Source organism: Branchiostoma belcheri, unplaced genomic scaffold (genome assembly GCF_001625305.1).
Source record: "Branchiostoma belcheri isolate BF01 breed outbred unplaced genomic scaffold, Haploidv18h27 scaffold10, whole genome shotgun sequence".
Taxonomy (NCBI): Eukaryota; Metazoa; Chordata; class Leptocardii; order Amphioxiformes; family Branchiostomatidae; genus Branchiostoma; species Branchiostoma belcheri.
The window spans coordinates 3994025-4017879 of NW_017802380.1; the positions used below are offsets into that span (position 1 = coordinate 3994025).

Here is a 23855-nt window from a genome sequence, read left to right on the forward strand (position 1 = left end):
AGATACAGAAAACAGAGTGTCAGGACTCAGGAAAAACTGTATCGCGCACAGCGCTGCTGTATTTCTATTTGCTGCTATCACAAAGGTATGTGTAGTTTTAAATTTAATTTTTTTCCCTCAATTTCTAAAAATTGACTTCAATTCGTTTTGCATCGTTAGTGAATTAGAATTATGTCGAATGACAGAAACTTAATTTTCGTTGTACGTTTTAGTTCAAGTTTGACTCCTTCTAGTCAAAGGTAGAGATTTAATAACATATTGTATATTTCCGTTATGATTGCCAATGATTATGTACAAGCCTATAATTTTGCTGTCACCCAGCTTTTTGGACAAAATCGCCATGTTGATGAATGTATTCGATGCACTGCTCTGCATACCAGATGTTTCGTACAGTTGTACATATATTTGGCCCATTGAGCTAAGTACAGGTCATAACAAAACAAACACTTTATATACATTCAATGTAGTATGGGTGAAAAATTTAGTATTTGAAGCCACTTCTTTGTAATGTAAAGATGGGAATATATATCAAGAACAGGTAGGTTCTGTTTTGCCAGGTTTATCAAAACGTATGGCAGATATATTAATTTGTCCGTTTTGCTTAAGTGTACACAGTGGGCAGTATGGATTGTGTTTATAAGTATAGTCTGTAACGTTAAATACTTTTAAAGCGTAGTATTCAAGGAAGAAAGTAGAAGATGAAACAACAAGGGATTGGGTTAAAACTAGAACGGTATAATCTATCTATTTTAAAATCTTATCTCAAGGTCCAATATTAGCTATTTCTAAACGTTTGTCCATTTTTGTTGGGCTACATACTAAATTGATATCACATTGGGTGCTAGTGTTCCTTAAATTTGTTATGAATCAAGTAATGTCTTTATGACTTCGTTTCCTCACTAACATTAACAATGTACTATGTGGCTCGACTTCACATCCACAAAACGGCACAAAATGCATCTTTTAAATCGTCGAAGGTAAAAAAAACATATATTGTATTCGATCATAAAACTAATATAGATGCGTGCAGACAATACAGAAAATTTATCAATTTGTTTTGTTGAATAGGCGGTTTATAGGATTAATATTTGATGATGTGATTAAACAAAGCGACCAATTGCCAAGAGACAACGCTAAACAAGAACACAATGTCATTATGTACCTTTCATCATTGAATGGATTAAGTATTATACAAATCAGTCTGAATTTTGTTGGTATTTACAAAAATTAGCTCTTAAAATTTACATACACGATCATAATCATATCGTCATTTATTAACAAAAAAGTCGTAAAAGAATGTTGATTAAAACATGAAAGTGCAAATATTTGACGGACATGTGGTTATTCTTTCATTGGCCGAACAGCTAATTGCTAGGCTATCATTGGTTAAACAGTTAAGATCGGTCTTTTGTCTATTTAACCGTAAACCCTGGAAACAGGAAATATGCATTTACCCTTGAAGAATGACAATGACCGTCGAACTTAAAGAGCAGCTAACATGCTGATGATTGGTTCAGTAAAACACCTCAAGGTCACGCCAGTGTCCCCTTGAGGTCATGAATAGGTGTTTGGATCAAGAATCACATTCAGAGCGGCCGAAACACTAACATTGACAATCAAAACAGACTTTAGGGTAGCCAGGGGAATTAGATGTGTATAAAAGTGTGACGTTAATCCTCAATTCAGATACACCTTGTCAATTTAAAAAGATATTCTAAAATGTGTAATGACGTTTAAAATTTTTGCAAATTTTTCAAAAGATATTCGTATTTATTCGTATATATTCGTACATTTGTAATGATTTTTTAAAAATTTTTGTCCAATTTTTTCAAAAGATATTCTAAAATGTGTAATGTTTTTTTTACTATAAATTCACCTTATAATTTAGCTTATCAAGGGTTCAGCGACCTCAAAGAAACGCCAACAAGGATGTATGTATGCGTGCGACTAGCACGTCAATATTCCGTGCACATATATCACACCAACAAACGGCCTATTCAACAGCGTCTCAATACCACTGACATCCCATTGTTACTACTGTCATATTACCTCTCTCATACAAAGAACATTCGCCAATGTTTACATGTGTTTTGCTCTCTGTCCCAGGTTGCAACGGCCGGATTTTGAAAAATGTCGTCGACCAATAGGAGGCTTTATCAGAGTAAGTCAACTTCAATATCGCTTTGTTGGTGTTGCATAATTGATGGAGAAGTGCACTTGAATGGTTCGGAGTGAATTGATTATTAGGGGATTTGGGATATGAAAGGCTTTTACATGCACACGGAAATGAGATTGGTTTGATACGACAATGCATTTCCGTGCGTTTGTGTTTTCTTTTCGATTAATGATATCCGAGACTCGCAATTTAGAGTATTTATCGTTCATGTACATACAAGATGTAGGAAAAAGGGAAAAGGTATTTTGTTAATATATAAGCGTCGCTAGAATGGTTATTTTTCAAATGGCATTTTGCGAGTAATAGAGAAGGATATATAAAACGGGCGGAGTCATTACCAAATGATTCTCTAATTTTGTATGGATTTTTGTTGCATTTTTGTTCATTTTCATGCACTTTGATTACGTGTTAGCATTTGTTGTCATCCACATTTACATATAGTTTCGTTTATTTTGTTTTCTTACACGTAATTCTTCACCAATGCTTAATTAACAGAACGGGAGAGTTTTAGAGGTGTAGACCGCCCGCGACCATCTTCAGACGAAAGCAACAAAGGTGCAAGTACAACTCACTACCAGGGCACACACCACTTCTACCTCTCTTGTTCGGCAAAGAAAAAGAGTCTATCAATAACTAGTCAGTGATTACTAGTTAGTTAACCATTCTCACTGACTATTAGCTTTGCAATCTTCGAAAATTCAGTTTTCTTCTGATTTTTCCGTATACATGTACTAACCGAACAAGTGGTTCAAATGGTGTTGTCTTATGGCATCATTCACTGAAAGTAGAAAGGAACTGTGTGGCCAATCTCTCTACAACAGCAGTAGTTGATGTAATATAGCAACGTACATTGTATAGTTTCTGTAAAAGGTAAGCTTCTATTCCACCACTGTTCACAGAATTCACCCTACTTCCATCGAAAAGGGGATAAATTACGAAGCATAAACTGAACGCTTCATTCGATCGCTTTGAGAATTATGGAATAGTTTTTGCAACATGAATCACGTAAAATGTCAATAATTAACGAACTAGATCGGCCACAGTTCTCAGCTGGAAGTGAATGATGCCAGGTGAAGGGATAAGGTCCTGAAATTATAGGTCAGTTCACGGTTTGAAGTGCTCGTGCACGACGTCAACACCTCCGATGTTTCTTGATAGTTCATATGGTTCTTCTTAAGAAACATAGTAGACGGAAAGAAGGAAGAACGTAAAGGAATGACGATCGATATATATGACAAACTCAGGTTTAAAGAAAATAGAGCGTTTGTCGTACTTTGATTCACAAATCTTTCTGTCAAATTGCACTATATGTGACTACATGATACACGTGGCATATGGCCCACGTGGCTCTCCTGCGGCCAGGCGGCAAATGTGCTAGTGCTACCCGGGTTACGGGTACGTGAAGGAATGCCACGCTCTGTGACCAAGAGAACGTTCACACGACGAAAAGGACAAAAATTTGGCGTAATTGTGCAAATTATTGTTCTAATTATGTCTATAACGGGAGTTGATGATAGATAATCGCCTAGATACAAACAGTTGCACCAAAACAGACGCCATGTTCAGTTCTACTGGCGAACGCAGGAAAAGGAAGAGCTTCTGCCTTCTAGTGGACGTTTTAGGCTAGGCCTGGTCGTGGCTGTGGAAAGTTTTGTGTGAGTTGAAGTAAGAGTCAGCAAAACGCAATGGACGCCCGGACCCGTTGGAAACGCGCAGTGAATATGTCTACCCGCCGACAGAGCATTCCGAATGTCCTTACCCGTCGTATCTCTACTCGCCGGTTGAGTGCGGACTTTAGTGGTAAGTTTTGCAAAGTGTAGAGGTTTTATGATACTACTAACCATTTTGTTGTATTTCTTGTTTGGTCTGAAAACCGTAGACGTTGGTTTAAAAACATTGCTTTCGCAACTGCAGAAGCTTGCGAGGTCCTTACGAACCTGGAATCCAAACTGTTGTCGGGGCGTATTGGACCCTCTCTGCCTGGCCAATTTGATACTGTCTTATGCCACCCTAGTATCTGCTTGGAAATTACATATAGGCCAGTTCATCTGCACTTGATGTAACACACCCCCGAGGAAATTTCGCCTCAGACTTCCTGGAAACCCTTGAATTTAGGCAGGCAAAATAATCGAAGTAGTCTTTGTTGACCAGTGCCTGGTGCCCATGTACGGTTCTGGATAGTCCACGCGTATCCAGAACCGTGCCTCGGACAAATCTACGTTCTTGGATACGCGGAGACCATCCAGAACCGTGTTTCATCCCAACTCCAACCCATCCCGGCACAGAACTAAATAGACCCTGTTCTGGATACGATGGCTCCATTCCGTTGTGTCTAACACTCACACTCTACCCCCCCCCCCCCTTACAGCCCCTCCAGCTTTCGTACCGAAGATAAAAAAGAAGCCGCCCACAGTTCCCAAGGACCCCTTCTCCCGCAACCGCGGCCGACTCTGGGAGGACAAGAAGGACGAGCTGGACTATAAGTCCCGCTACATCTCCCCGGACAGGAAGAAGAAGAGACCGTGTCAGTGTAAGAAGTGCATCCTGAAGAGACAGCGGGCCGTCACCTTCCCGAAGGAGGATAGGGACGATGATGATGATGATCACTCTGGGGACGATAGGGAGTACGAGAGCGACAGTGACAGGGAGGATGGGCGCAACGATTCTGGCGAAGTGAGTTAAATCATTCTGTCAATTCATATCTCTCTCTCACCGTTTCTCTCTCTGTCTGTCTCTGTCTCTCTGTCTCTCTTTCTATCCAATACGTTAGACAAGATGATAACAAACACAATTGTCAAGTAAGACCGTAAAATGTATTTTTTTTAAATAGTGAGACTACATTGAAAAATTAAAGATTCAAATGAGAAAATTGTCAAAGAAAGCAGTCAAATTCACAATGCTATGACACTAGATAGGAATATCCTATGATCATCAACAGCCAGCCTGTTGTGGTCAGAAGTCATTACATTAACTATAGTCTACGGCATAACAACTAACACTCATTTTGTCTGTTCATTCAGGACGGGGGAGACTCCGACAAAGACGGCAGGGAAGACGGATCTGCTAGGTAAGGGAGGATGTGAATCAATTACATCTAACTGTGCTTGTAGTTTGCATACACGAGACATTTGTCACCATGCCATGACAAGCTTTGCCATAGAGCATACGAGGCACTTTTATTCAAAAGAATGCTAAATCCTTAGGATTGATCAGCTTAAAGCGATTAGTTAGATCTTATGCAGATAAATCAAACAATGCCCTACTTGTGGATATCTATAGCAACTCTGACGTCATGACGGAATGTAGTGTATGCTACTTTCCATCCATCTAGTTGCTTGAGTAACAATTTCTTTGTACATATTGAAGGCATCTATGAAATTTGAATAGCTAGGCTTAGTAATAGTAATAGTTCTCGGAAGTGGGTTTTCTTTTCCAAGGATCCTTTCAATTGACAAAATAATCCTCATTGAATTCAGGGGTTAACGACCTTGTTGCTCTGTTTTGTCCTCGAGTTTGCCGCCACGCAATAAAGTAAAGTGATTTGACCTGATGCGTTATCAAGAAAACCAGATGTTCGGGAGATTTATAGCGAGATAATTACAAATAGATTAAAATATCATCGGCGTGTTTTGGCACCAGCAAAATTTATGTGAGAAAATCTCCAAGATATGCGACGTTGAATTCGGGTGTTTGGAAAAAGGTTATCTGCAGAAATTGAGATAGGCGTCGCCCTATATACGACATCATGTGGGAAGGACGTCAACTTTCTTATGTTTACCGTACGCGTTACAGAAGGAAAAGATGTTGTTTTGATGGGTTTCTTCTACTTCCGTTCCAATCACAAAAGTTCAATCACCTGGACTAGACAGATGTTACCATGGTAAGCGGTGCTGTAGGAGATACCCTATGGTGTTGCGTTACATAATGTAGCAAGTGGCAGGATGGGGGCTGCCCACCATATATATGAATACGTTTGAGTGAGAATAAACAGAGCAGTGGTTTGTTAGGATAGATCATCTGAAGGTAAAAACATTAATTAATATTATGCATTTGACTTGCAAAGGTTACCTTTGTAGTTTAACTTTAAATTTCTCACTTAGTGACCACCGAGACGAGAAGCCCCAGGTCGATGTGTGGCCCTAGGGCCAGAGAAACTGAGATAGGTGCCGACCTGCATACAATATCATGTGATTGTCATGTCCAATGCAATTTCATTGCGGCAAAACTAAAATATTATGGAAGAGCAAATCTTTCTGATATTGGCTGCCATACTGCCATTTGTTAACACATTCTTTGAAAGATTCTTTATCTTTCATTTTTCACCTAGTGACCACCAAGACGAGGAGCCCCAGGTCGATGTCCGGCACGGTGTTCCGGTGGTCGCCAGGAGGTCCAGTCTGGTCCCCACGGCAGTCAGGTCAAGTACGTATCCGGACACTGACCCGGGTCTGTCCGATCCATATAGCCTGCGAGGTAAGCTAGAGTTGTAAACGCCTCCGTCCCTGGGGCGTCGCCAAAAAAGGCGGGAGAAGCACGGAGGAAATAAACACACAAACAACCTCCTTTGGTGACGTCACGTATGTAGAGGCACCGCATCTGTATCAGGGTAGTAGCTGGAGGTAGTAGGTTTAAGATAACTTCTAGCCTCTTGGACTTGGTGAAAATATTAGAATATTTTCTAACTTTCGGTGTAAAATGACCAGTAGTATATCATTCCACGCCGCTCCCATACTCCTATTGACGGAAAATATCCTCTTACGGACACGTTTTGTGTAAATGGTCTGTTATAAAAGAAAGGTAGCTAGACTTGGTGTTTTGGGGGTAAAAAAAGCCAGACTTTGGTGTGTAGGGTGGATCTTGAGTTTGTACATTCAAAAGTGAATTTTCATCATGGCCGAACGCTCCTGACAACGCATGATGACAATTTCTGGCGACTGAACGGACAGTCAAAGCTCTGTGGTATTTGGGGTACTCTCATTATGGGTTAGATACGGTGCCATTTGCCAAGGTTTTTAAACAGCCATAATGACACTTGAGTCTGACACGTAATATGTATTTGTACTTTGAATTAGTACTCTGACATAGCTACTGATCAGACTATGACAAAAATGTGTTCTATAAAATCGACTGATTTAGCCAAGATACTTACTATAGCTAGTATTTGAGAGCATGTCTTGTTTCTATGATTCATACTCTATGTTTGATACTGACTCGTTGCTCTTCTCACATTTGTCACTGAAGTTCCCTCACCGAGCAAGCCGATTGGATCCGAAGTTACCGAGACGTCGGCGCTGTTGTCTTGGCAACCGCCTGCCAAACGACTGGACGAAATCGTGGGCTATAAGTTAGAGGTAAGAAAAGCTAATGATGTTTTTGAATTGATATACCATTATTCTCAAGAGCAACCGCACTCATTGAAAAGAGCAGGGGTCCTTCCCTGTGTGAGTGTTTCAGACATGTGTGGTAAATAAACTGGAAAGGTACGATTTGCAAAGCAAACATATTCATATATATGGTGACCAGCCCCTTCTCTGACAGTCTGCCCAGCAACTTGCAACATAATGTAACCCAACACCACAGAGTCTGCTACAGTACCAGTGACCATGGAGACAGACGTCTGGTCCAGGCCATTGACCTAATGCTTATGTCGTATTGATCTACTGCCTCCCCGTGCAGGTCCGGCAGCAGCACCAGTCGGAGTGGACCTCCTCTAAGAACGTCTGCACGGAGACGTCCTGCCGCATCGCCGGCCTCACACCCGACACTATCTACCGCTTCCGCGCACGCGCTGTCACAGACACGGACGAGAGCGAACCCAGCTACCAGTCAGACCCCATACGGACCCTCAAGAGCAGACGTAAGGACTATTCCGTTTTCTGAATATCCCAGAAAGGCAAGAAGGAGGATTTTAGTGGCAAACTTCTTCCATTTTCCCTGCATTCTGTAGTCCTCTTGGTGTCACTGTCTTCATTTTACAATAAATCCCCCTTCTTTCCAAATTTCTGAGAAGTGCGAACGAAATTAATATTCATGTCCTTCATGTATTCAGTTATTTGAATTATTGTTCTAATACTTTATTCGCCTGGTCAAATTAAAAAAAATTACCATAATCCATGAATACAGGCGACCCTCCCGGCAAACCTTACGCGACTGACGTCACGGAGACCACGGCCCGGCTGACCTGGCCCAAGCCGCACGACAAGTCCCGAGTGGACCGCTACATCGTGGAGTCACGCAAGGACAGGGAGTCCAACCAGTCCAACTGGACCGAGGTGCTGAAGGACAGCGACACGAGCTGTGATATCAGGGACCTACAACCGGATACGCCGTATCGCTTCCGGGTCAGGGCGTGTGCCGGGTCAGACATCAGCCAACCAGGAGAGATGTCCGACATCATTCGGACGAAGAAGGAACCTCGTAAGTAGGGCGTTCTTCTTCCAACTGCCGACTCTTCGGCAATAACTGACATGTATAGCAATAATTGACATGTATTATCGATTGGTTTACTCGTAGCTTTTCGATAACTTGCAATAACAACTTAGTTGCTTGCTTCAAACATACGATTTGATGTAATATTTACAAAGACGGGATAGCGGAGAGACCTAAAGTTGCTGTAGAACCTTTTCCATCAACAAGACAGCTGAAGTTCACAGAACACATGCACGACTCAGTTTGCGATTGTACGACAATCGTACAATGTAATGAGACTCTGAACCTTGCGGCATGCGTAATTGAAAGAGCCCACTGTACCTTAATTTCACCGCGGCATCTGCCCCCTCCCAGTGTATCCCCCGGGACGACCGTTGGCCACTGACGTGACGGACCGTGACGTGACGCTGACGTGGTCGCCGCCGGACGGGGGACGGAAGCCGCTGGAGTACGCCGTGGAACACCGCCGGGAGGGCAGGGACGAGTGGACCTCATGCGTGGAGGTAATAAAATACCCCCTGCAGTTCCAAAAAGCTGCTAAAGGGGGCCAAAATATTTACAATTTCCAAAGGGTACCAGTCGGGACATAGCAAGTTAAGAACATGAGATACACAAAGCGGACGTTCCGCTGCAGCACCATAGAGAGCCGTTTATATAGAGGCCCATAATCGAACTTATCCTCTTACACCTCTCTTACAACCGAAAATACGGCCTTCCAGGCGAAGGTCTTCTAGAACTTTCCTTAACGTTGGGAACTTGTTCCAAGGAGAAGTCAGAACTTTAATCTTCATCATGACAAATGGCTCAGTATTCAGTACCTAGAAGCCGATACTGACCTCGTCTTTTGTTAAGGGTATTTGGTGGTAATTTTAATGGAAAGTGGGGTAATTCTGAACGCGTTTTGTGATATTTTTTTGAAAACAACAATATTTCACTTCCCGCAGACGTTCAAAGACACCAGATGCCAGTTGAACGGTCTAGAACCAGAGACTCCGTACCGGTTCCGGGTGAGATCTCTGGCCGGCGATGACGTCAGCATGCCTAGCGACCCATCCGAACTCGTCCGCACAGACAGACACAAAGGTCGGTATTTTTGGTGACGCCTCTGGGGCGGTGGGCTTATTAGTTCTATTTCTGATAAAATGACACATTATTTTGGGCTGCGCTGATAGGAATCTGATGTAACTGGAGCTTAGTGTGTGGTCATAATTGTCTGTATTTGTTTATTTCTAAGGTAAGAAATAATTTGGTTTAATCATAACCAACTAACAAGTTTTCTATGATTACCATTCCATCCCAGTCGTCATCCCTCCGCCCGGAAAGCCGAAGGTTTCCGATGTGAAGGACTCGGAGGCCACCCTGTCGTGGGACCCGCCGAAGGGCCGGACCAAGCCTGACGAGTACCGGGTGGAGGTGTGGGAGGCCGGGGACGAGAAGTGGACGCCCCACAGCACTGTCAAGAAACCACCCTTCACTGTGGACGGCCTCAAACCGGATACGGACCATTACTTCCGGGTCATCCCGGTCAAAGGTGACGACGTGGGAGAACCCAGCGAGTACGTCGGCCCCATCCGAACGGAGAAGATGAAACGTAAGTTTTTCTTATAGTAATTTAAGTTTCCTGGTTTCATTTACTTTCATCTTTTCTTTCGTTCAATTCCTTTGATTCTTCGTTTCATGTGCTATCTTATTCCATCATGTTCTTCTCTCGCTATGTCAATCTTTGATGCTCTATCTTCTTTTCTAATTTCCTTCTAATGTTTTTATTATTATGGTTTCTTTCTTCGCCTTACTTGAGCCTGTTTTTTACGTTTCGTTCCGAGAATTGGTAACGTAAGAGATTAGTAACGTAACGCAACATTATTTTGCGATGAAATGACGTTCAAATGTCTCCTTCAGCTCCACCTCCTGGCAAGCCCAAGCCCACAGATGTGGATGAGAACAAAATCAACCTGGCATGGCCGCCATCGGAAAAGGTGAGAATATGCAAATTAGGGCCTATTTATACGATGAAACGATTGGCCAGCCTTCTGCCATAATGTCATCTTACATAAAACACCGATATTGGCTTCAGTCACTACATACGTAGCCCCTTACTCAATTATTACAAGACAACGTGTTAACCTTAGCTCATGTGACATAATACTCTCATTGAAAAATCTTGCCAAGTTGCACGAGAGGAAGAGAGCCACAATGACATTCTGACAATGACTTTTGCCGAATTTTCGTACTTACAATACCAAACGCACTATGCCTCTCCTGTAATAGCCCGAAGACGTTGATGAGTACGTCGTGGAGATGCGGGAAGACCGGAAGTCTGAGTGGAAGCCGGAGGTGGTGAAGACGCGGGACACGCATTGCGAGGTGCCGGGCCTGGTGGGGGACACGCCGTACCGCTTCCGTGTGCGCGCCGTCAAGGACGACGTGGTGGGAGACCCCAGCAGCGTGTCCGACCCCATCTACACACGGAGACCCAAAGGTAATGATAAACGGTTCCGAGCTGTCAATCACAATTGGCCATTAAGTCAATAGGAGAACAGGATTCAGTTACATGATCACGAATTTATACGTTCTTTCGGGCTCATTCCTGGCCACAATTAGAATAAGCGTTGTGAAGGAGGCCCACCACCATGCCGCCGAGACTCTTTCTCGCTCTCGTGGCATATCAGCTGACCTAGGCATGGGGCCATTTGGGACCTTGCGAAAACGCCTATATGTAAGCTTCGACTCATGCAGTGTTTACCCTCTCGGGTCCAATCTAGGGCGGACGTACTAGCTTTGCACCGTATCAAGAAATGATGTTTGAATGTTGACACTGTGCTTTTTCTCCCAAAGTTCCAACACCAGGAAAACCAGAGGCTTCAAAGATCACAGACGACAGTCTATCGCTCGCCTGGCCAATGCCCTTGGGGCCCCCACAACCTGCCGTCACCGGATATGACGTAGAATATCGCAAAGACGATTCCGATGACTGGAAATACAAGACGTCTTGCAAGGAGCCGCCCGTGAAGGTCGAAGACCTCGAGCCCGCCACCGCCTACAGATTCAGGACTCGCGCCAAAACCAAGTACGAGAAGGGAGACTTCAGCGAGGAGTCAGATCGCGTTGTCACTGGTAAGTCGCAGCTTCTGATTGGCGGTATTTCATCCTTGTACCGCCTTGCATCAGTTCCACTGGACGGCTAAATATAGACATGATGTTGCTCTTGCCGTCATTTAAAAATGTTACCGGAGTGCCTATGGCCTAAAACAATATATTGAAATGTCATGGCACTACATGTAGAATGTTCACCAGTCGTAGCAAAGGAATACCGATTCAAAAGTTTTACTAATTTATACCACAGCCTATCATTCTGGTTGTAAATGTGAATCACACACACACTTGATTGAAAATTGGACAAACGATTCCATAGGTCTGTGCGTAACTAACATGGCAAAAAAATATGTCCAGAAATCGTACAGCCTGTAATAGACTTTAGGTATGGAGCCATAGTTTGTTCTCGGTGCAAAACATATTTGCCGTTCACAGATCGCGGTTCGCAGTCGCCCATGAAAGCCATCAACATCAACCCGGACTCTCTCCAGGACGACGGCCCGACCATCCTACCGCCGGGGAAGCCTTCGGCGTACGACGTCGGCGACAGGGACGCCAAGATCAGCTGGCCCGCCCTGCCCGACGGCAGCGACACCAGGAGCGACAACCTGATTGGCTATGACGTAGAGATGCAGGAGGAGGGGGATAGCGATTGGAAGGACGTCATCAGAGGGACCAAGTCCAACAGGTGCTACGTCCGTGACCTGGCGAAGGAGTCGCGGTACTACTTCCGGGTCAAGGCGAAGACCATTCTCGGGGAGAGTGACTACGGAGAAACATCGGACGTGGTCATCACCACAGGGAACCAAGGTAAGAAGAAATTTGAATGTTTTTATGTACCTCGAATAATGTTATAGATTGTTTTGCTGTCCATGTGCAATTCCATTGTACTGTATTGTCTTGTCAGCGGGGAAAGCCCTTTGCAATAGCCACATACACAGGCTGGTCGGGCTGCCCTGGCTGTGCGTGTTGAACAGCAAAACCAGTAAATGAACAAATAAGAATAAATTGTAATCCGGCAATATAGCATGATGAGAAACAGTACTGGCACTTTTCACTGTCAAGATTTCATTTAATGATTGATTCTTTAAAAGTAATGCACATGGTCAGCTCTGTCAGTGGTGCTGAAACGTGTGTTACCATTGTGACCGTACTTTTGGAAGTCAATTGGAAGAGGACTGGGATTTAGAAAGGTCACAAACGGCCTTAGGAATCTTTTTAGAATTTCAATATTGTATATATTTCTACCATCATTATATTTCTCGATACGCTCATTGGATTCATCCAAAAAGCAGTGATATCCAATGTTCTCTAACCTACAGAGCGAGAGGACGACTCCATTCCACCCCCGGGAAAACCCGAGTTTTGGGACGTCCAAGAAACCGAGGCCAAAGTAAAATGGCCGGCCCTGGCGGACGGAAGTGACTGGAGGAACGACGGCATCACCGGATATGACGTGGAGATGAAGAAGGACGAGGACGACGACTGGGTCTCTGCGGCGAAAGGCGTGAACAAGACGAAGTGCCAGGTCGTGGGGCTGAATCCCGCCACGCGTTATTTCTTCCGCGTGCGCGCTCTGAAAGGGAAGAGAGAAAGCGAGCCTGGAGACATGGAGGTTGTCGTGACGCAAGGGAAGAAAGGTAGATTTCTATGAAGTACATTGACAGTACAATGGTATAATGCTAGTAGTAGCTTGTAAGCAACAGACCTCGTGCGGCATTACTCTCGCTAGAGCCGACTTTACTCTCGCCCTATATAGCTCACGGGAGAGTAATGTTGGACTGGAATCCGAAAATCGGTCTAATGGTAGCCAAGGAACATACCTAACGAAAAGAAGTGGATGCTACTTGAAGTGTGCTTGAGTAATTGCTTGCTTGTGTATTAACGCTCGCTCCTTATACAATTTCTTCAGGAATTCCACCTCCCGGCAAGCCAGTAGCGTGGGACGTGCAGGAGGAGCAGTGCAAACTGCAGTGGCCCGTTTTCATCGACGGCGGGGACGAGAGGAACGACACGACCGGATATGACGTCGAGATGCGGAAGGAGGAGGAAGACGATTGGGTCTCCACCGCCAAGGGCGTGAAGAGGAACAAGTGCCTCGTGATGGGACTGCATCCAGGTAACCGTTACTACTTCCGCGCGCAGGCCATCACGGAACTCGGGGAGAGTGAGCCTGGGCCACCGTCTGATGTCGTCATCACTCCGGGGAAGAAAGGTAAGATATCACATGATTAAAACTCACTCTCCTATTGGACCAACTGCAGGTTTTTCATCGACAGACTTTCTCTATCAATTGCGACCTTTCTGCTGTGAATGGTTGATAACCATGGTGATTATGTGTCGTCACGTCTCAGTTCTATTGAAACATTGGCATTTGGCAAGGTCTTTTCTTTCAATAAACGAATGCATCGAACCCAAAATAACTATCGAAAGGTACTAACAGCCATTGCATGTTAAAGGGAGGGATGTTCCACCGCCCGGCAAACCTGCCGCCTGGGACACCGAGGAGACCCAAACCAAACTGTGGTGGCCCGCCCTGGCCAACGGAAGCGACGTCAGGTATGACGACATCACCGGATATGACGTCGAGATGAGGGAAGACGGGGAGGACGAGTGGCAAGCCGCTGCCAAGGGGGTGAAGAAGACGAAGTGTAAGGTGATCGGGCTCAAGCCGGGCACGAAGTACCACTTCAGGGTGCGCGCCGAGACGGAAGACAACGAGAGCGAGCCGGGAGAAGAGTCCGACGTCGTCATCACCAAATCACAGAGACGTGAGTTCACATCAACGTTTTGTACAAGTCTTAGAAAGCCATCCTTTCTTATGGATACAGTGTTGAGCAAAATGGACATCGAATACGCAAGGAGACCCCTCAACATTGCGTGACTATCTTCAAACAACCCGTGGTTTTTGCATGCAGTCACCGTCAGAATTCTGCGTACAAAGCTGTTGTGTTACGCACTAACAATTGAGTTGACATTGTTTTGTTCTCAGCCACACCACCCGGCAAGCCTGAAGCATGGGACGTGGAAGAGGAAGAGACGAAGCTCCGCTGGCCCGCCCTGCCCGACGGAAGTGAGACCAGGGATGACGGCGTCACCAGATATGACGTGGAGATGACTGAAGACGGCAAGGACGACTGGAAGACAGTGGTGACCTCCGTCAACGACAACAAGTGTAAACTGATCGGTCTGTCCGGCGGAACCAACTATCGCTTCCGGGTCACAGCCATTGGGAAAGAACTGAGGAGTGACCCTAGCGAGATATCGGACCTCGTAGAAACACCAATCATTAAGAGTAAGCCATCAAACTTGACTTATTAATATGATTATTTTCACAGAGTTAGGAATAGCCTGGAGTCCGTCTTATTCTAGCTCCAGTTCGACCCTCTGGCCGCATCCAAGCAGAATATGACTTTCCTGATTATAATCCAAAAGAATTATAGTCGGCTAGCGCTAGAGGGCAACCTCGCCGACCTACTCCCAGCCATTGATGACCAACTATGATAGTAGAGAAGGTCGTGAGGCCACAGTCGGCTATGCGTGACTAGGGCTTTGAACAGATTTGCATGTATTTACTTATAGGTCCAAAAGTATTGTTTTTGGTGGTGGAGATATGGGTTTGTGTCCAGAGAGAGTGGGTTGACAGCACGTGGGTGGGAAGATTGACACGCTATGTATATTTTTTCCGTTCACAGAGTCGATCACGCCTCCGGGCAAACCCGAGGCGTACGACACGGAGGAGACGGAGACCAAACTAGTGTGGCCCGCTCTGGAGGACGGCAGCAAGTACCGCGACGACGACGTCACTCGGTACGAAGTGGAGATGAGAGAGGACGGCTCGGAGGAGTGGCACGACGCCGCTAAGGGCGTGGACGATACCAAGTGTAAGATCACGGGGCTGCAGCCGGCCACCAAGTACCGCTTCCGGGTCCGGGCCGGGAATGACGCTGGGGAGGAGAGTCAGCCTGGGAAGGAGTCTGACACAGTGGAAACTCCCGCCACTAGAAGTAAGCAGAACATAACGCCTGTAGTTAGATGTGAAGATGCTGTGTGTAACAGGTCGTTCGGTGTAATATACTAGTAGCCAGCTGCCGCCGTGCCTGCGAAGCTGGTGTCTCACACTGAGTGACACTATACTGAGATACAGATAAGAGATATTTTATAGAAACGTTTCAGGTAGCATCCACTTCTTTTCGTCAGTTTTCAAAAATCTATCTAGTTGCTTGTGCAACAATTTCCTTGTGTGTATCATTGCCTGGCATGTATGTCTAAAATTCAACGACGTGTGATAGACTGATCCTAAACTACTGTTCATTATGCCGTTTTCAGAGTCCATTGATCCTCCTGGCAAGCCAGTGGCCTGGGACGTGGAAAAGACGGAGGCCAAGCTGAAGTGGCCTGTCCTGCCCGACGGGAGCTACAGCCGGAACGACGGCATCAACGAGTACGAGGTGAAGGATTCAATCGTCATTCGAAGTTTGTTGATATTTACAAAGTATGACTCCGTAGATCTTAACATTTACATACAAGGTCATCAACATATCGTCAGTTATTAGCGCTATAATTCACTTTATCATAAAAATATGTTTCAGTTTTGGGGACATAACGTTTCCTTAGAATATCATTTACTAGTCAATTCGTTCATTTTCGCTCCTCCGGATGAACCCCTCCTTGACTGACATTAGTCTTGTTTTAGTCTGGCAGTACTTGGCCTAGATGTTGCACTAGACACTCCATCTCGCCCTCTACGTCTCCTCCACTCTCTAGTTGTTCACTCAGTGGTTCCTAGCTTCTACCTGCTGTCTGGTAAAGGCGTATACATACATTTGTATAACATGAGGACGTTGTATCAACACTATAATTACAGGTGGAACTGCGAGAAGATGATGACCCAGACGGCTGGCGGGACGCGGCGAAAGGCGTGAAGGGGTACAAGTGCAAGATCAAGGGCCTGAACCCGGGGACGCGGTACCGCTTCCGTGCACGCGCGATCTCCGACATCGGCCAGAGCGAACCAGGGGAGGAGTCGGACGTCGTAGAAACCCGCGGGGGTAGGTTTCCATTTTCCGCATTGCTCAAATACTAAATCCTGCAGCCAATTACAAATACATAGTGCCTCGATCATAAAACTATACCATAAGTGTGGGTCGCCGCTTGCCCTCAAGAATTCGGTTGCATGGTGGGTGGGACGTGATTTTGACAGTTGATAGGGAGGTCACGTCTGACGGTGACGGTCGACTGTGTAATACCCAATCGAACTGTGTCATACAATCCCCTCCACAGTTGACCTAGAAAACCAAAACACGGAGGTCTGTGAACTTAAAGGTCAGGAAAACCCTAAATACTTCCCGTAAGTCTGAAAAATCTGATTTCTGGTTTATTTTCGTCGTTTGTGCCATTTCAGAGATGATTGACCCGCCCGGTAAACCAGAAGCCTACGACGTCCAGAACAACGAGATGAAGCTCTGGTGGCACGCGCACGAGAACGGAAGGGACGACAGAGACGACGGCGTCACCGGATATGACGTCGAGATGAGACAGGAGGGATCCGACCAATGGCAGTGCGTGGCCAAGAGCGTGGAGGACACCAAGTGTAAGCTGAAGGGCATGGCCGGACCGGATAAGAAATTATGGTTCCGGGTCAGGGCTCTGAAAAATGACCTCGCTAGCGAACCTGGGGAGGAATCAGACGTCGTCACAATACCAGGTATGTTGATCAGAGATGAGAAGACCTCATTGTCCTTTTTATATAATCATCCTCGTCTATATTAAGTACCAAACGTCTTCCTAAATTCATGAAACCTTTTAAATAGTAAAACGAGAATTCCATGATGTTATACCTCCCTCCCACACACACGCGCGCGCGCGCGCAAAAGCTACCCAAAACTAACCTTCTTGACGAAGGTAATAATTATTTTGGCCTTTACTTTCCAAATAGACGGCATCCCACCGACCGGGAAACCGGAAGCCTGGGACGTGGAGGAAACCCAGACCAAGCTCCGCTGGCCCGCCCTGGCCGACGGAAGTGACGTCAGGTACGACAACATCACCGGATATGACGTCGAGATGAGGGAGGAGGGCAGCTCCAAGTGGAACGAGGCAGCCAAAGGCGTGAAGAAGAACAAGTGTAAGGTGATAGGACTGGAGCCCGGGAGGCACTATTACTTCCGGGTGCAGGCCATGCGAGGGGACGAGGAGAGCGAGCACAGCGAACCGTCTAATGTCGTCATAACTCCCGGGAAACGGACAGAAACTGGTAGGAAATTATAATTCTTAATGCTTGGGTAATACAGTAGGCGTTTGTGTTCGTGTCGCATGCAATATCACTTTCCACAGCCGCACGCCACTTTACCTGTTTTCTCGGTCTCTTCCGTCCTAAAAAATTAAAGATAGAAGGCAACCCAGTTGCCTCCGCATCGTTCGTGAGCATGTCTTTAATGTATGACAATGTGGTCTTCTTATAATAGAAGAAAAAGACGACTAAAAAGTCGGTGGTCTTCTGATAATGTACATGCAACAAGATTCAAACTTCCAATTTCGTATCGAACTGCGAATGCTATGCGAGTAGTCTCCAAATAGTACAAAACAGTTTTTTTCTCATCTGTGGAAAATCCAAAACTTACATTTCCATGAACTGGTCTGCTGCTTGCCTCTTAAAAAAATGAAACCTTGAAGAGGACACGCCATTGCCACGAGTGGTAATCACTACTCTGGACAACGAGCTCCTAGTGGGCGGAGCGTCGGACGAACCACCTGCCAATGATCCTATCGAACCTCCCGGCATGCCGTTCGCCTGGGATGTGGAAGCTGTGACTTTGAAGTTGCGCTGGACTCCTCTGTGGAACTGTACCGAGGACAGGTACGACGAAATCACCGGATACGAGATAGAGAAGCAAGAGGGCGACGGCGAAGAGTGGGTACTGTCAGCGTCTAGATGTGTGAAATCGAAATGCCGGATTCGGGGGTTGAAGCCTGGGACGCAGTATCGCTTCCGGGTCATAGCCGCGAGGGATGATGGGAAAAGCAAACCAGGCCGACCATCTGAAGTCATCACGACCCCGTCGCTAGGTAACGAGGCATGCCGCGAGACAGCAACGAAACGCTACTAATGCTCGTCGTTATTCATGACAACGCAACATTTGAATCTATTTTCTATGCCCAATAAGGTTATTATGTGTCTTATATAATGTGACGTGCCGTGGTTACAGTTTTTTTTTGCGACCAGACATGTGACGACCAGGACAACAACAACATTCTTGTTCTTTCAAAACTTGAGAGACAACATCCGCGGGTAACAGAAGCAGTAACAACTGAGTTGTCGTGTAACATGTCCTGCCACTTGTTTCAGTTCACTTAAAGTACGTAGATAAAGGATCTGTGACTATAATCGTAGCCCTTTGGTGGCATACCTCTTTACCCGTTCCCAGGCATCGATATAAACCTATCATAATTCCAAGTTTTACATAGAGATGAAATGAGTAGTAGCACCTTGGCTACTCTTGGTATTGTTTATACAACTTGGTAATGTCTCGCCATATACGAAACAACCGATCTCATGTTTTTAATTGGTGGCCAACTGAATCACAACTATCATCACAGTCACATAGAGTCACTGCACTGTCAACTATAAAGCATGTACTATTCATTCATTTGGGAGTTCACGTAGACCTTACCGTTTTGTTTACTGACGACTGCACAAAACTGCACTCTGACATCACGGATGCATTGTTGTGCCTCACATTGCATGGCTGTATGTACGTGTTTTCTCAAAGGTTACAAATGTACAGTTCAACTGTTTGAATTCTGAAGATATTTTCTCAAACACGTGTTTGCATTCACGTGCAGTACTATTTCGATCATAAATGCTCTATGTTCGACCTTGTTTTATTTTTAGTTCCTCCACCCGGAAAACCAGAGGCGTGGGACGTCACGACCAGCGAAGCCAAGCTGCAGTGGTCTGCCCTGGCGGGTGACACCACCTACAATCGGGAAGACGGCCTGACCGGATATGACGTGCAGATGAAGGAGGAGAGCTGGAGCGAATGGCAGCCGGCCGCTAACGGCGTCACGAAGAACAAGTGCAAGATCGTGGGGCTGCAGCCGGCGTCCAACTACTACTTCCGGGTCAGGGCGAACACGACTTCCGGGGTGAGCGACTTCGGGGAAGAGTCTCTTGTTGTGGCCACCGCGGAGAGAGGTTTCCCCACCGACAACGGCACCACACTCACACCTGTCAAGGAGATCAGAGACGGGGAAGACGACAGTGAGTTCTTCTCAATATTATTTGCCCTCCCCTTACCTTCTGTTAAGGCATCAATAACAGCTGATAGATCAAGAATCCTTTTTTAATTTACTTATTTTCCCTTTCATATTTTACTATTCCAGGCATTCCGCCAACTGGGAAGCCCGAAGCCTGGGACACGGAGGAGACGCAGACCAAACTGCGCTGGCCGGCCCTCGCCGACGGAAGTGACACCAGGAATGACGGCATCACCGGATATGACGTCGAGATGAGGGAGGACGGCAGCTACCAGTGGCACTCTGCGGCGAAGGGCATCAAGAAGCCGAAGTGCCGGGTGGTCGGGTTGGAGCCGGGGAGACGGTACTTCTTCAGGATTCAGGCCATGAAGGGGACGGCGGAGAGTGTACACTCTGAGGTGTCTGACGTAGTGGTCACTCCGGGGACAAGAACGGACGTTCGGACGCCAGTAGAAGGTATGGCAATCCTCCTCTCGAACGTCTAGCGACTTATCTTAATTTCAGTAAAACTTTTACTACTTTTTCGTCAGACGAAACGACTATTCTACTTTCGAGTTGGAGGTCAAAATGGTCGCAATGCAGACTGAGACAGTGGAATATGCAGAATGATGAATAGATTTAGATGACCGCAGACCACTGACAGGTCATAACTGCCCTAATGAAGGCGGCAGACGATCATCGAAACGTCGGCTCTTCTTAAACAAAACAGGTGGTTGTGAATACAGAACTTTGCTATTCAATTATTCACCAACCTGATGAAATTATTCACTTGTTGTTTCTTCTGCACAGATATCGTCCGCCCCCCTGGCAAGCCCTCCGCCTACGATGTCGACGAAAGAGAGACCAAACTTCGCTGGCCCGCCCTGGCCGACGGAAGTGACACCAGGTATGACGACATCACCGGATATGACGTCGAGATCCAAGAGGAGGGAACGCACCCAATGGAAGTCACAAGCAAAGGGCGTGAAGGGTACCAAGTGTCGCGTCATCGGGCTGGAACCAGGGACCCTGTACTACTTCAGAGTGCAGGCCATGAAGGGACCGAAGGAGAGCGAACCGTCCGAGGTGTCCGAACCGGTACGCACGCTGGGGCGCAAGAGAAGGGACTCGGACGACATGGAGACATTTGCCGGAGGGGACCGGACCGGGAGCCCCCCAAGAACTCAGGATGGTGAGTCTAGATAATCTCCATTCGCCAGAGCTGCGACCAATACGGTGCTTAATGGTCACTTTTTGACCAATGTATACTGACTTCCCACCGTAGGATCTGCATAATGAGCTATAAATACATACATCTCATGCACAATCTGTTTAACTACTGTTTTATTGTGTTGGAGCAGATTCCCTACCGTTTCCTGGTCAGCCGGAAGCCTTTAACGTGAGTGAGACAGAGACCGAGCTCCAGTGGCCTCCACTCGGCAGAGGCTCCCCGGCCCAACACGACGGCATCGACGGGTACTACGTCGAGGTCCGCAAGTCCGGGGAACAGCAATGGAAGGCCTCCACCAGGCCGTGCAAGCTCACCAAGTGCAAGGTCAGGGGTCTGCTTCCGGACACGGCCTACTACTTCCGGGTCAAGTCCGCCCGAGGGTCGTGGGAGAGCCGTCCGAGCGAGACGTCCCAGGTCGTGGTCACTCCACGTGCTACAGGTGGGTTCATATTTCGCGGTTTATCCACTATAAACCATTCCACGGTTCGGAGAGCGCATTTGTAGGTTTGTTGCTAAAGGGTTTGTCCTCACTTCTGGGCTTACCTCGTACCTTACCCAGAATCCCATGCCGCGCAGAAACTGTGAGGCGATTTGTCAACCGAGTTGCCAACTGGAATGGATTTTTATATGAACAGACAAGCGGCAATACTTCAGCCAGTAATTTAGATTAGAAATTGTACAATATCTTCAATAATCGTTAAATTATGCTATTGCATTTGATGCAATATGTAACGTAACGCTTAATTATGGTTGATTTTGTTGTTTTACGTTCCGTGCTTTTTAATTATGTATAACGTTACATGGCTTACATGTTTCCTGAGTGTGAGCTGGAAATAGAGATGCCGCCTGTCCTCTCACCCCATCCACATGTGTGGAGAATAATAACCAATAAATAAATACATTCTTTGATTTCAGACGAGAACTGGAAGGAGAGGTTGCGGCAGACCCTGGCCACCGCCGCGGCGCAGCAGACCGAGCCCTGCCCGTTCTGTAACCTCCCCAAGACCGACACGGAGGACGGCAGGCCACAGGCCGTGGTACGTCGGAATGTATACGTATTTTCAACGTGTTTTACTTACAATTTACATGTTTACCAATTATTAATAAAACGTGTAAAAGATGGAATAGCAAGTCCGTTTGCACATTCTGAGTGACCGTTTAGCAATCGTGGTGCTCTGCCGGGAAGAGGCCGTTACGTATACGGGCCCAATTAATTGCCATACGATGTATCCGTACATTAGTTGTGCAATAAACTTTGACTTGACTTGAAATTAATGATAGTTAATATCACACAAAGAAGGTTACCAGATCCTTGAATTAAAAAAAAAGTTGGATTTGCGTACTGCTGGCGATGCCATAAAACCATGATTTCTTACGTTCCGAACGGAGTTTTGCACTGAAAGATATAATTACAGTCTTCATTTTAGCTGAGCACCCACAAGTTTGTAACGGCATAACTGTTACGCTTTGGTGAATGGCGTTTACCACTGAGTGGAAATTATTAACTGTTTTACTCAAACTTTATATTTTCTTTCCCTAGGTGCGACCGATCCAGAATGGTGGAGCGGATTTGGTGGATGATGACGTCATCATCTGCGTGTGTGACTGCGACTCCATTTCCGTGACGTCATCTTCTTCCTCCAGAAGCAGCAGCCGGCGGGGCAGCGAGGACTCCAAGCTTTGCGTTGTCATGTAGTCATGTGACGTCACGTTGCCTTATAAGGAGCGGGCAGAACGTACTGCATTGCACTACGGTAACGGCGCAAAAACCGTAATGCATTGTACATAGCCCTTCAGCATAACGTATTTAAGTGTAACATTCCGTCTATAGTTTTCAAATGTTGTGTCGGAAAAGATATCGTCTGCACCAGGCAAGGTTGATGGAACTGCCAAAAAAAAAACGTGGAAAAAAGCTTGGTCTCGCACAGGCGCAGTACGTTCTCCAGATGTGCTTAATATGGAATAACCTATGTCCTATAGGGTATTTCTTTATTCATCATCATCATCATCATCGGTCGACTGCTGCGCAGGCGTTATTATACCACTTCAAACGTCTGGCAAGGTCAAATCCTTGTCTGGCAAGGTCAAATCCTAGACTAATCATTGGCAGTGGGTGTTTAGGAAACAAGAAAGCTAGAAAAGGATCTATAATTGAAATATAACGTTGTAATGGTGAATTCTGTCTCTCTCATGGAATTGCTGAAAACGTTAGTGATCTTATCTATTGTAAAGATGGTCTCTTGAAACAAAGAATTTTGAAGAAAAAAAGATAACTAGTTGTTGAGCATCTGAAACACATTAGGAATGGGGTGTGTTAACAAAAAGGTGGTTAGTGAATGTATGTTGTTATTTATTGAGATCACATATTTATTGATATACTACCTTTATCTTGATTTGCCAAATTTGACGTTTATGTAAGAGTATGTGCGTACAAGTGCATGTAAATAGTAGAGTACAAGGAAACATTTTGACTCAGAGCCGTTAATGTGATACTTTATTTATACACTGTATTGTCAATTATATTGCTGTGAGTCTAATACATTTGAGTCTATGTTTCAGGTGTATTTTCAAAAGTTTGACACTGGTGTTGTCTATGAATAGGAAAGTTCTTTATTCCCAACCGCTCGTCTAACACGAGCAAATGTTTTTTATGACCGTCTGTCATCTTCATCAGTTAAACAAGTGGTT

At 45.7% G+C, this 23855-nt stretch overlaps 1 protein-coding gene across 1 annotated transcript; it reads left to right on the forward strand.

The window, feature by feature from the left end:
- Positions 1 to 23016, forward strand: LOC109471411 (titin-like). The gene is given in 32 exon segments (XM_019770700.1): positions 1 to 85; positions 2107 to 2161; positions 4545 to 4849; positions 5197 to 5243; positions 6504 to 6649; positions 7418 to 7527; positions 7853 to 8033; positions 8300 to 8593; positions 8960 to 9108; positions 9550 to 9688; positions 9906 to 10196; positions 10505 to 10581; positions 10874 to 11084; positions 11441 to 11719; positions 12134 to 12508; positions 13021 to 13338; positions 13611 to 13913; positions 14158 to 14469; positions 14691 to 14993; positions 15394 to 15705; positions 16028 to 16149; positions 16566 to 16749; positions 17103 to 17405; positions 17637 to 17954; positions 18374 to 18766; positions 19593 to 19961; positions 20084 to 20413; positions 20747 to 20895; positions 20897 to 21128; positions 21298 to 21606; positions 22083 to 22204; positions 22708 to 23016. Coding segments are annotated over 31 exon segments (7170 nt in total). The 5' UTR covers positions 1 to 85; positions 2107 to 2130; the 3' UTR covers positions 22864 to 23016.
- Positions 23017 to 23855: the final 839 nt, after the last annotated feature.